The 14,698-nt window shown below is 38.0% G+C and overlaps 1 protein-coding gene across 2 annotated transcripts in view; it reads right to left on the reverse strand.

Annotated features, from left to right (window-relative positions):
* LOC5566813 overlaps positions 1 to 14,430 on the reverse strand; it is a 27,016-nt gene extending 12,586 nt beyond the window's left edge. Inside the window, exons 1-5 of one of the 2 annotated variants that reach the window (XM_021846886.1) lie at positions 14,238 to 14,430; positions 7,819 to 7,902; positions 7,514 to 7,712; positions 7,289 to 7,456; positions 38 to 132 (exon numbers count right to left, since the gene is read on the reverse strand). In XM_021846886.1, coding sequence (XP_021702578.1) covers positions 38 to 132; positions 7,289 to 7,456; positions 7,514 to 7,712; positions 7,819 to 7,902; positions 14,238 to 14,301 — 610 coding nt within the window. In that variant the 5' untranslated portion in view covers positions 14,302 to 14,430. Of the gene's footprint in view, positions 1 to 37; positions 133 to 7,288; positions 7,457 to 7,513; positions 7,713 to 7,818; positions 7,903 to 7,992; positions 8,065 to 14,237 lie in introns of those variants that run through there. The other variant, XM_021846887.1, reaches the window with a different exon arrangement.
* Between the last annotated feature and the right edge of the window lie 268 nt (positions 14,431 to 14,698).

Genomic DNA, 14,698 nt, shown 5'->3' on the forward strand with positions numbered 1-14,698 from the left:
AGCATTAATGCGTGCAATGATATCTAATTTTGAATACCAAATCCAGTATCTCCCCAACCAGTAGCTTCAAGAGTTGGAAAGCGGATGTCTTCGTCCTTCCAGAGACATGCAGGTGAAACCGTTGGATGTAGCCTGTAGATTAATTATGCATAATGAAAATGGTACCGTACCAAATGAATGCTAGACCGAAAGGATCTAAAACTAAATAAATGTTACTGATTTATGACATTGAATATCATTGCTCGAACAACTCGCTATGTTTTATAAACTATTACTCAGAGTTGTACAAAGTCTGTGATAGTTATTCATGTTTTTATTAACGCTACAATTCGTTCGAATCCCGCCGAGAACTACGACAAAGTGATGTTCTTTCTTGTCTATTGTTCCTCCTTTCACTAGAAGATGTTATGTAGACCGGGGTTCGATTTTCAACAGATCCAGTCATTTTGTTTGCTTTATAGATGGCATGGAAATTGTCGACCGAACATTTTAATAGCTGCCGGTCTTGTACACCGCTCGAAATGAGAGGTAGCAAAAGTCCAACTGGTTGTGAATGCGAATCAACGACAAAGTACCTACATGCTAGTAGACGGAGTCGAGCGCTACAGGGCTGAATAATTTTGTCTTGCTTCGAAGAATCCCGAAAAGGAGGATGCGCTAGTGTCAAGACCTCACATGATGGAGGCAGGATCAGCAAAAGTAGGTAAACATGTCTTCTAAACTTTTTGAATTCAAATGAACCTGGGCTTGTGACATAAGATTACTTATGTTTCCAATCCACCGATAAAATACATTTTAGAATATAGCTTTAGTGCACATCGTACCTTCGTGCTGTGCGTGCGCGAATTCTCTCTGCTCTTGGAAGTTTTTTAAAAACTACCTAAAGCAATATAACAGTACATTTCAGTGCTAAAAAAACAGTACTTTTCAGTGCTACTAACACAATAGTTTTCAGTACTATTTTTGGTACTATTGATCCCTTTACGATCCTTGTTTGGACCCGTACTTTCGATTTTTCTTTGGTCCCGTTGGCGAAAGCTAGCGGTGGTAATCCTTCTTGGACACTGTCTTGAAAAAAACTAGAGATGGTCGGGTTTCACATTTTTCAAACCCGAACCCGACCCGTACCCGACTTATTTTATTTCTTAAAACCTGGACCCGACCCGAACCCGAGACTGTAAATGAAGAATAAACCCGAACCCGACCCGCACCCGAAAAAAATTCGCTGTTCAAACCCGAACCCGACCCGAAACCCGAAAAAAATTTCTAAGAAAAACCCGAATAGAACCCGAGTTTGAAAAGATGATAAATTCATCGTTTTTGATGCATAGGGAAGCTTTTAGGTTGTTACTCTGTTCACCATTCTCACCAAACCCGATCCAAACCCGACTAAACCCGACTTTTTTCAAGCCCAAACCCGACCCGTACCCGATAATTTTGTAGCCTTCAAACCTGACCCGAACCCGAACCCGATAAATTTGAAATTTCCAAACCCGAGACTCGACCATCTCTAGAAAAAACCTCTTAGGATGTCTCGTCTTCTTTCGTTTATTCACTAAACATGGTTGCAACTACAAACAAAAGGAAGGGTGAATCTCTGAATTCACAACTTCCTTCCAAAAAAGTGGGATTTGAAACTGTCACCAAACGAGGCAAGAACGAAAGAAACGACGTTTCTCCGGAATGCGAACTTTCTTCCAAGGGTGAAATGGATAATGTTGATAATTTCATGGAAATGAGCAATCAGTTCGATGCTCTAGACAAATTTTTTGAACACCAAATCGAAGCAGTCTCTAGCCCAGGCTCTTTCATTCAAGTGAGAAAGCAAAGAGCGCCACCTATCGTGGTCGAACAACTGACGAATTTGGGGAATTTAGGCAGGAGATCTTGAACTCCATTTGGGGAATCAAGGTCTCCTTCAAAATCGCAAAGAAAGGAGACAGTCGCGTTTTGCCGGAAACTCTTAAAGATCGCGAGCGTCTTCTCAAACATCTTGAAGAGAAGAAGCACAATTTTTTTACTTATAGCGACAAAACTGAACGTTTGTTCAAAGCCGCCTTGAAAGGTCTCTCAAGTGGCTATAAGTCCCCTGAAGAGATCAAAAATGGAATAAATGATCTACTTGGATTTCCCCAGTGCAAGTAATCATTATGAAAAAGAGAACCCGCTCTGGCATTGGTCGGAAAGGGCTTTCTCAAGAATATTAATTAGTTCACTTTAACAAAAAAGATCTAAATAATATTGAAGCTTTAGAAAAAGCAAAACTTTTGTTCGATGTCCGTGTGGCATGGGAACATTTCCAGAAACCTGGAGGAAATTACCAGAACCCCACTCGGTAATGGTACAATAAAATTGCCGCATGGATGCTAAATGCATGGTTTGCGGATGTTCTTCTCACGCTAAGGACGTCTGTCCAGTGAAGGAAGATACCGATAAGTTCATATGCGCGAATTTCGGGGGAAATCATAAGTGAAATATTTGGGCTTGCCCTTCACGTAAGCGAGTCGAGGCTTGTGCCAGGCAGATGAACAGTAATATCCGTTACGATAACGGTCGTTTCCGGAATTTCCCTGGTAGAGTATCGAACAATGCTCATTTTTCAGTTAACGATCGCTTGATCAAAAATCATACCCATGGGGAAGATTATAATCACGCTCATTCACAAACTAATTTTAATCCGTCGGGTAGTCGTTCGAATCTTTTGATTTCGAATGTTTCTATCCAAGGAAAATCCTTTGCCGATATCGTAGCAGGTAATTTGCACTCCTCCCCTTTACCCTATGAATACCCGTTCTAATTGTTTCAAATCAAATGAAAAAAAAACCCTGCCGCCAAATGAAACTTAGAAAAAAGACACTACACATTAATGCTTCCAGTGGGCTATTTGCCCTTTGAAGGAAGCACCACAATAGACAACGGACTAGCATGCAACGCCAGTGGCACAGTCGGAAAACATTCCTATCGAAAAGTTTTTCGGACTGAGGTGGGAATCGTACCCACACTTCTTGACACGATGTGGCTAAATGCCTCGGTGACACTAACCGCACTTCTACTATTTCTAAATTCAATATCCTGATACCTCTACATGTTTTCCTCTTCTAGAAATTCATCTACGATTGATTTGGTCTTAACCGACTCTACTCATCTTTGTAGCCAATAGGTCCCTCATGCCGATTTTGATTCTGATCATGTTACTGTTACATTTCAAATTTCCCATAAAGCGATTCTTAATCCTATCAGCTCCACTGTCAATTATTTTCGAGCCGACTGGAATATATATAAAACATATATTGACTCTAATCTTGATGTTAACATTTCTTTACAAATACAACTTGATATTGACAATGCTCTTGAACCTTTAACAAACTCCATTGTTGATGCCAGGAGCATTGCAATTCAAAAATGTGAAGTAAAATTTGGAGCCGTGATTATAGACGATGATCTTAAACTCTTGATCTGTTTAAAAACGTGAGGAGAAGGCAATTTCAACGCACTCGCGATCCAGCTATAATTTTTTTATGGCAGGATTTGCAGAAAGGAATCAAGAAACGTGTTTCACAATGAAGAAACAAAAATTTTGAAGATAAAATTTCTCAATTGTATTAGTTTATGACTTACTAGTTCAATAGAAAATCAAGTTACTCAGGACTGCGAAAATATTCTCAATCAAGAGAACGTTTTCCGAAAATTCCTGGACGACTGATTTGGAAGAAGTGAGAACTATTATTAAACAATCAAAAACATGAAAGCTCCTGGCAATGATGGAGTTTTCTACATTCTCCTCAAGAAACCTTCTGAAAGTAGCTTATCATTCTTAATCGATAATATTTAACAAATGTTTTCAATTAGCATATTTTCCTGACAAATGGAAAAATTCTAAGGATGTACCAATTTTAAAACCAGACAAAAATGCTGCAGAAGCTTCTGGCTATCGTCCAATCAGTTTGCTTTCCTCAATCAGTAAACTTTTTTAAAAGCTCATGTTAAACAGAATGATGGTCCACATCAACGAAAATTCGATTTTGCCAATGAACAGTTCGGATTCCGCTATGGACATTCGACCACTCATCAACTATTACGTGTAACAAATTTGATTCGTTCAAACAAATCTGAAGGCTATTCTACTGGTCTTGCTCTTCCAGGCATAGAAAAAGCATTCGACAGTGTTTGGGATGAAGGTTTTATCGTAAAATTCAAAAATCTTCGATTTTCCAACATACATTGTTAGAATAATTCAAAGTTATCTGTCAAATCGTACACGTCAGGTTAATTACACTGCGGAACACGTTTTTGTCTCCAGCACCAAAATACCGCTATTCACTTAATTAAGGGTTGCTGGATCAATTGCCGTTTTCATAAATATCATAGCACGTCTAGTTTTTGAGATATTGTCTGTTGAAAATGCAAAAAATGACTATTTCAGCCAACTTGCATGCAAGTTTGCCAGCTTGTAAGGTAATATATTGGCTTAATTTGCCACAGAATTCAAATTTTATATGTATAACAATAATTATCATCAAAGTTTGTAATACTTTCGACGCGGAAAATTTATTTTTTGATGGTTTAGAGAATTGTTGTATTTTGTCATATAGAAGAAAGGAAGAATTTTGTATGGAGACTGCAAGCATGTTGAAAAAATCGGTTTAATCGAAATTTAATCGCGCAATTTCAATCAAATTGTGTCTGAAATGAAAGTTCAAGTTCTATTTTGCATGTTTGGTGGATTAGATTATAAAAAAGTTTGATAAATTGTACTTTGAATTTCATGTAAACAATAATAAAACCAGTGTTTTATACAACTTTGGCGACCTGTAGCTAAAAATTGTGACGTGCTGGAACATTTCTGAGAATGGCACCAGATAAAGCAACCCCAAATCTACTAGAGACACATAATTTGATCCTTGAGACACGCAAAAATGGCATTTTTGTTACGCTGTGTTATCAGAACTCCAGGTCTGAAAGACATCCTGTAAGAACTGATGTTCCTCAAGGCAGCATTTTGGAACCAATCTCATGCAATATTTTCACATCTGACTTACCTGTGTTCCCAAGCAACCAAAAGTTCTGATATGTCTTAACAATCGAACTCAGAAGTTCACATCTAGTGTAGATCTAGTTCCGTGGAAATTTATTGCTGAATAATAAGATCGCATGTATGTAAACGGTACTTAATGCTCAAAGAAGTACCAATTATAATTATAGAAACCAGAAAGTTCAAATAAATTACTAACTGAACTTTAATCGAACCTCCAACACAAAGTACGTTCAATGTACAAACCGAACTTGACGTGAACTTTTTTGTAACATGAGATTTAAACTTTTTGATAGATTTACTTCAAGCGTTCGCTAGTCTTCTATTCTGTTGTCGTTAATTAAATTAAAGCACATCACGACCACTCCAGTATTCTATGACTACTTGGCCGTAACTGTCCTAAGAAAAACACTGGATCTACTCTATATAACAGCCGTACCTTATATGCAGCGCACTGCCTGAAATTGTGACGAATTGTTTAACACAAGCCAGTTTTGAACTGATGATCACTTTCGTATAATTATTCATTCCAACGTACCTGTTTTGAGTTTTTTATTTGGGATCCGTCGATCGGTGCATTTTCGACCAACTGAGGGCTTTGTGCAGTTCCATCACCACAAGTTCGGAATAAACACCAAGGAAATTCCTTCATTGATATTCACCTTTCAATATATTCAATAAATGAGTAGCTATGGGTCCTTTTTTGAAAACTATTCAGTTTCAACTACATGGTTTTTCACTGCAACTTGCTTTATTTTTTATCTAAAAAGTTATGAAATTTATAATACCACTGAGAATCAAAACAAACTGAGTAATGTCAAATTGTGAAGTTCACAAACAGTTCCACGTGAACTTTTTCAAACTTTCAAGTTCTGTTTACGTTATAAGTGAACTCTTAATATTATTTCAAGTTCATAATAAGTTCCAAAAGGGAAAAGATAAAGCCCAGATCTATGAAACCAGCATATCGAGTAAAAGAATGTGTCATTTCGCTACGCGTACATGCAGCAGTGGTATACTCTCTGGTTTCAACGCAAGGAACTCGAGTTCGAGTCTCGACGTAAGTATTAACACAAAAATATAACTTAAGCCAAAAAAAAACATATATGCCTACGGTTCATAAAATCCCGTACAAATTAGCAATGATCCACAAAAGCTGCAAGTTCATCGAAGTTTACTTTCAAGCTTAACAACAGTCTTTCCAGAGGCGTAAGCGAACCAATTGTGAATCAAATTTCGGATAATTACTTAAAAAGTTAGCTGTTTAGAAAGTTCTTCATTGACTTTTAAATAGCTGATTAGGCCAACGTATGCCATTTTATCCGTACTTTTGGTTGCTTGGGTTACCTCAGGGATGTCAAAAATCCTTGTTTGGGGATGACACAGGCCTGTGTGACGAAGTCTGCGTGTCATCTGTAGTCAATTGCAAAAAAGTTTGGATATTTTTTCTGCATACTTGCAAAAATGGAAGATTTCTCCTAATCCTTCCAAAACTCAACTTATCACTAATGGACTAGCTGTTGTAATACCCAGGAAGAAAGCTCTACAGAGAATTCAAAATAAAATTTTGACAATGATTCTGAAGCTTCCATTCTGGTATATGTAGTACCGTAATTTCGGGTGAAATTGATCATTTTTCACGGTTTTTCTAGTCTGTTTTATATAATGTTTGCAATGCCAAACAACTAAATGCAGGAAAACAAGTACGAAGGTGAGCCTCATCGACTCATGTACCGAAATTTTCAAACAAATGTAATTTTAGTGTTAACAAATGTATCTAAAATAAAAAATCAGGGGATCTCCTTTCGGGGTGAAATTGATCTCTTGGCAATGCTATTATTGTTAAATTTCAAAACAAACTCAACAGTATCAGCTGTACTATACATATCACAAATCATATAACTGATTGGAAATAACAGGTATCCTCAGTGTATAACTTTTTTTTAGCAACAAAGGCGCCAGTATCGTCATGTTACCGACCAATGACAGAAAGTAGGAAGAATTGATGTTGAATATCGAGAGTTAGACGCTGTTAATTGTTTTTGTATGCATCTGGTTTTACAGATGGCTATGAAAGTATATAATAAGGACAGATGGGAAGTAAGAATCGAATGATAGATAAATATAACTATACAAACTTGAGAGAAACGGATTTGTAGTAACAACTCTTTTGCGTTAACTTCGCATTCTACTACAAACATTAGAATATTTAAGACCACCACAAATCCTGACTTGATTAACAAGTATAACACTCACGTCACATTGGCTTCCAGTTTGAGTAGTGCAATATCGTTGTAGGTTGTGGAAAACCTATGGTCTGGATGCCGGATAATTTGCACAATCCTCAACTGCTGCGCAAACTGATCGTCCTCGTCGCTGAATATATTGATATCGCCGAAACGCGCCACATCGGGAGAGCTGCCACTGAAATAATTTGACGTCAGTTTGTTGCACATTTCAGGAAGGACCCCAGAGTCCTACTTGTCCGTCACACAGTGCGCCGCGGTGAGTACATAATTATCCCAAACCAGTGATCCGCCGCACTTCCAGCTGATGGTACCGTCCGGTTTTGTCCATCCTATCGCGGCCATGTGGGCAAACTCTCTCAAATAGGCCGGCTCCCCAAACGCCGGTGCCACCAAGCCTTGTTTTCCATGTTTATAGTACCGCAAGTGACAATCTGCCGGTACGAAGCAATACGATTATGCAAATGTCATCTTTGCTGCTGCTACTGGTGCTACTTGCTACTGTGGGGATATTCAATTGGAGAGACATTATAAACATACCGTCCAGAGACATCCTTTCGTTTGGGAACATCGCGGTGGCCAACTCATCCGGAAATGGGCTAATGGGATACAATTTGCATTGACCTAAAATGAAAAATAAAAACCCAAAATCATCAAATTAAACAAATTGCCTGTTTTTTTTTCTAGTGTAAGTGTAGCCTTGATGGAAATTACTCAATTTTCAGCTCCAAAACATCGGAATATATTAACATTATGGTTACTTTCGGCTTAAATGACTCTATGCAGTCTTCACTTAACACTACCTGAAGCAATATAACAGTACTTCTTAGTGCTATTGACTGTTTAACGATAAACTTGAGACGATCGACGCGCCACCATATTTAATATAACGGAGGGTATTTGAACTAACTTGGAGGTCTGAAATACGCGACCTGTGCTGTTTGGGTCGGCCCGTGTGAGAGATGATTGTTAGGCTAGCTTTGCTCGTAGCTGACAGTCGTACACCCACCCTAGATGCAGTCGGACTCTCTGGTCTGCAGTGGGCCAGTATAAGTGCAACATCATTTCCTCCCCCTGTATGGATATTACCCTAGTTAGCAAAATTCTGAAAGGTCACTCGTTACGCTTGTAGATTTAATGACCTGTCCTCGAAATAATTGTTGAGCGCAATTTCTGATAACGTGTTATTATTTAAGCTCGTATAAACCTTTCGGAGTAGTGATCTTTCGGAGGATTGTGAACAAGGTCGATAGTTTACAATCCATCGAAAGGTCACTGGCTACGCTTGTGGATCTGTAGGCTTGTACTCAAAGAAGTTCTTGTATAATCTTGAACGGTCGTTGAACTCAAAACTTGACAAAATATATTTGCTTGACCCTATATGAGTACAAATGTTGTTCATACATCTTCAAGATGTTGTTCATGCATCTTCAAGAGATCACTAGTTACGCTTATATGTGGATGACAGGCTTTATCAAACAAGTCTTGTTTGTAGTCTAGAAATATTAAATATGTACATTTAAAAAACAAGAGAAGAAATTTTGGAAAATAAATTTTATACAAAATGAATTTCGCGGGAATTTAATCCCATTTACGTGATCAAAATTTAATTTACGCATTTTTATTTACGAGTAAATCACGTAAAAATCAATATATGACGTATACTACGTAAAATTCCATATATGACGTATATGAACTTCAATCTACGAGAAAATTGAACGTTTGTTCAGGTCTTCTAGAAAGCATAACAACTGTTTTATTTTTCGGAATTATGGCTCATATTTCAGACAGTGTAGATTTTGAAGATAAAATTATTTTACAATTTTCAATATTTTTCATTTTCGTAGACTTGAATTATAGACTACTGTAGCATCCTGTGGAGACATTTAGAAGATTTCATTAAAAATCACTGATTCAAGTCGAGTATTCTAAATTTGAGTCATTTTCGGATTTTAAGACAAAACGAAACACATCAATGGTTACTACTCCGTGATTGAACGAATCTGGTGTTAATTATACTTTGTTCTAAATGAATAAGAAATGCCACTTTCCACTTTTCTTCAAAGAACACGTTTTAATAGCTCTCAAATTGTTAATCAATAATGACACCGGCCAAGTCATTACAGTCATAAGGAAGGAATATAAGTATGTAGTGATTGTTGTTACTAGAGATCGAGAATACCGCTGCATCTCCACAATCACTATAGGAAGGGTATTTTCAGCGGGAAGTAAAAGAACCTTTGATTGGTAAACGTGTATAAGGCAGAAGTTCTTCGAATTTACTACCCAGTATGTATCAAAAACAGAACTGATCCCTAGAGGGTCATCGAATCCCAAGTAACGATAGTAGCTGTTACGGGAACACAGAGGTAAACACTTTGGCCGAAATCGTTACAGCAGCTCGCAAACTCCAAATGTGGGTGCGAATCAGCTTTTAGCTGAAATAGTATTTTTTATTAATTTTAAGATGTTGTGTACATACAGATTACTTACAATTATCGGTTTAGGGCATTTTAGAAGTTCATTTTGTCTACCTCACTGTTCCTGTTCTTCGTGTATCTGTGATATAATTCTAGGTTAGACATATTGTGTTCAATTATATTTAGGGAAACTTACTATGATACAATAGTTCTAGAGACATTCATTACGGCTTCCAAATTTTAACATTAAGTTAGATATAAGTTTTAGTTAGATAATTCAATGCTTTACACAGTTTTCTGTAAATTAATCTTGCACGTTCTAGTTCTTAAGATATTCAATTGAAAAGTTACAATAATTTGTTCTGTTTGTTCTTGTACGGGGCTGTCAATCACATTTGTCATTGACGGTATTCCAGACGAGAAAAGCCACATGACAAATCGACAACTAGGCAGTGTTGGCAGCAACATTCTCCCCCCCGTAACACTGATCAACGATTCAGTTTTACTATAATCCAGTATACTCAAGTTCGCTAGTATTGTGACAGACATATATGGACGTTCGTTCGCGATTCTCATTCCAGTTCGACGGATCCAATCGTTACATTATTCATAATTGATATCTCTATAGTCTTCAAGGAGTCCAAACGTTCCCTTACTACCTCTACCGTTTTGATCACTACAACTTTTAAAGAATTGTTGCTGCTGTTGCATATCCGCAACTCTGATTTCAGTTGTTATCGCCCCTGCAGAACAGTTCGACGTTGAACTTTGCACCACGTCGTTTGCTACTGAAACCATCACCTCGCTCAAACTGATCTTCAAAACGTAACCGCGGTCAAACATATCTTTCCCATCTTCACATCGTTGTTGCAGACTGATATCCAATTCGATCGACTCCGGCAACATATTTCGATTATGGCTTAACATAGTACAATCCTTGAAAGATGATACTGCAGAGGTCAGTGGTAATCCAATTGAAATATGTCTACGATTTTTATTTGACCCCTTGATGTCTAGTGTATCTACTTTAGACATATTCGAAGCACCCACTAGGGCGACTGACAGTGTCGGTATTTCCTCAAAACTTATACTCAATGGAAATGACGATGAACTGTCCATTGCGTTCATTTCCGCTAGGGTATGCCTTGTAGTTGTACAATGCATTTCGGTCAACGGATTACAACTACGACCAAATTTGAAGGACATCTTCTCTTGTTGATCACGCATATTTGGTTCCATGTCTCGATCGTTGTCGCATCGAGTACCCAAAATCGATTTGCATCAATGCACTCCATTATGCAAAGTACTACTAAATGGTTCGCGATTACACTTAAAGACATCCCACAAATAAATGATCCATTTGCAGCAACTTCTACCAGGCGTGGTGAAACAACCGCAATACTGTCCAATAATCTGCGGTCCCTCTTCGTCATTAGCAGCGGTAGAATATGCACCACCAAACGAACCACTACCTCGAACAGCGTACGTACCTCGTTCTTGTTTGTAGTACCTTATCTTCTCTTCGAAGTGCAGCAAATCACTCAACATACTCAACGTCTTCCAATTCACTTTCATAGATCCGGTCAGGTCACTAGCGGCGCCATTCAATGAAGCATATTCCGGAATGCTGACGGTAACAGAATTTACACAGTGGGATCTTGTTTGTCGCGACCGCAAGGGAGGAGGAGCTGGATCTGGAGCGCTCGATGCCAAACATTTGGGAGGAGCTCCTAAAATCACACAACTGCCTGTACTGGATCTCGGGGATAACTGGCCTTTGTATCCTTCCGATACTGATAGAAAATTAACGGTTTCAATAATGATGTGTTGTACGTTCGACGATGAGCACTCAAACATTGATTGTTTTGACACACTGTTCGTTTTGATCGTAGTTACAGAGGTGATAGTGTTATCTTCGGTCGATACGTTCTTGGGTTTGGGGAACGCGCTGGTAATCCGCAGCTGAATCCCTACCTGTTGTGACCGATCAGCTGGGTGATCCAAACTCACCGATTGTAACGGTTGACTTAACTGTTCTGAGCGAACATTAGTATTGCGATTCTGTGCAGCGTCGTCAGCTGCGTGATATTCGATCGATAGTTTGTTGGTACTGGTTGATGACTTGTTGCTCTCAAAATCACAGCGCAAAGCATCTAGGCCCTCCACGACGGCTCCTTCAGTAGCAATCTGGCTACGTTTGTTCACTTTAGGGCGCTCCAAAATTCGTTTTTCTAACAATTTATATTTCTCGTTCAACAACTTTTTCTCTTGCTTCAAGGCTTGCCTCTCTACCTCCCATATGCGCTGCTGAATTGCGCGCTCTTCTTCTTGTCTCTGCAGGAGGAGAGCTAAGCGAGTAGAGGAATTATTTTTGATGGATACCTTTACTGGAGAACCATCGTGATAGGTTCGTTCAAGACCGCCAGGCGAATCGGGGCGCAAGAAATTTACGCAGCCTCCCGCTCGTGAATACTCCGTAGGAAACCTGTCCGTTGGCTCAGAAAACCTCATGGCGATAATTCTAAAAGTGTTACGGGAACACAGAGGTAAACACTTTGGCCGAAATCGTTACAGCAGCTCGCAAACTCCAAATGTGGGTGCGAATCAGCTTTTAGCTGAAATAGTATTTTTTATTAATTTTAAGATGTTGTGTACATACAGATTACTTACAATTATCGGTTTAGGGCATTTTAGAAGTTCATTTTGTCTACCTCACTGTTCCTGTTCTTCGTGTATCTGTGATATAATTCTAGGTTAGACATATTGTGTTCAATTATATTTAGGGAAACTTACTATGATACAATAGTTCTAGAGACATTCATTACGGCTTCCAAATTTTAACATTAAGTTAGATATAAGTTTTAGTTAGATAATTCAATGCTTTACACAGTTTTCTGTAAATTAATCTTGCACGTTCTAGTTCTTAAGATATTCAATTGAAAAGTTACAATAATTTGTTCTGTTTGTTCTTGTACGGGGCTGTCAATCACATTTGTCATTGACGGTATTCCAGACGAGAAAAGCCACATGACAAATCGACAACTAGGCAGTGTTGGCAGCAACAGTAGCTGAACAACTGTTTGTTCAGTTGAAATAATCTTTGGAGTGGTTTGTTCAAATCTTGTTTCACTAAAATGTTTTTAGACCAGCCTGTAAGCTACGCGGAATGAGGATGTGCATAAGCATTGATAACACTGTGGAACACGTTTTTGTCTCAAGCACCAAAATACCGCTATACACTCAATTAAGGGGTGCTGAATCCAGTGCTCAAAGATATCATAACACGTCTAGTTTTTGAGATATTGACTGTTGAAAATGCAAAAATTGCTATTTGTGCCAACTTGCATGCAAGTTTTCCAGCTTGTAAGGCAATTTATTTGCCTAATTTGTCACAGAATTCAAACTTTATATGTATAACAATACTTATCAACAATGTTTATACTAATTTCGACGCGGAAAAGTTATTTTTTGGTATTTAAAAAATGTGTTGTACTTTCTCATATAGGAGAAATCAATTTTTTATGAAGACCGCAAACATGTTGAAAAAATTAGTTTAATCTAAATTAAAACGAGCAATTTCAACTAAATTAGATCTAAAATGAAAGTTGAAGTCCTATTATGCATGCTTGGTAGATAAGATCACAAAAAAGTTTGATAAATTATATCTTACATTTTATGTAAACATAAAAAAAACAGTTTTTTATGCAGCTTTGGCGACCTGTAGCTAGAAATTGTGACGTGCAGAAACATTTCTGAGACTGGCATCAGCTTCAGCAACTCCAAATCTACTAGAAACACATAATTTGATCCTTAAGACACGCAAACATGTCATTTTTGTTACGCTGTGTAACCACATAATTCGCAACGATAAAAAGCAATTGCCACAATCAAAATATATGTTATCATTAACATGAAACAAGCTCACCAGTTGGTAATCCATCCACAACTGAATCACTGCCTAGTAAATCGAACGAAATTAAAAAAAAAAACACTCCGATATCGCGTGAAACCCAACAGTTTGGGCCTTCGCAATTCACTCCGTTTGTTCAAGGTTCTATTGAAAGATCTCGAATTACTAGAGATCAAAAGTGTATATGTACAATTATTAACTTGGATTTTCTCCAAACCAAGTAATGGAAACAAAAAAATGCCATCTGGCAATTGTCGAAAAGATCTTTCACAATCTCTTATTGGTGACGGACCTGGTGTAGTGGTTAGAAAAACACCTCTCACGCCAAGGACACCTGCAATCGACTCCTATCCCCGAGTACTTAGTTACTTATGACAAACACGTTATGGTTACGCCTTCCTTCGGAAGGGAAGTAAAGCCGTTGGTCCCAAGATGAACTAGCCCAGCCCAAGTTATGTTCTATGTTCAATTCTGATGGTAGGATCACCAATAATTTTCAATCTTTCTTGTATACTTGGTACTGAGTTCACGAAACACTTTATTGTAAACATATCAGAAAAAATCTCAGAATTCGATGTGTTCACGAATTGATGTTGGACGGTGTTTATCATACATTGGAGTCTACTCACTTTCGTCAAATGAAGCAATGATCACCAAACACAAGGCAATAACTGATTTAAAACGATCTATCATTTTTGTATCAGGATTTTTACATTCAATAATTAGAACAAAACAACACACGAAAATATCACTTCTGTCACGATCGGTGATTTCGGTGGTTTCTCCATCGATTGATGTCTACGAACTGAACACTATCGTATGGTTGCAATAACCAAAGATCGTTTCGTTGTGAGAGAGCTACTAGGAGAACGATTAACATATAGGGGTAAGGGGGATAATATAGGCATATGGCACGGCACGCATGAATAAATTATATGAATTTCTTACAGAATCATGGAACATACTTTCATACCGCATCAAAATTTGATTGCTCGTATGAGATACTGACAAAAATGTAACATTACCTCTAATTCTGCGGTGATAACCTTACTGTAGGCCATTCGCACTGAACACATAATATATACAATCG

Source organism: Aedes aegypti, chromosome 2 (genome assembly GCF_002204515.2).
Source record: "Aedes aegypti strain LVP_AGWG chromosome 2, AaegL5.0 Primary Assembly, whole genome shotgun sequence".
Lineage (NCBI taxonomy): Eukaryota > Metazoa > Arthropoda > Insecta > Diptera > Culicidae > Aedes > Aedes aegypti.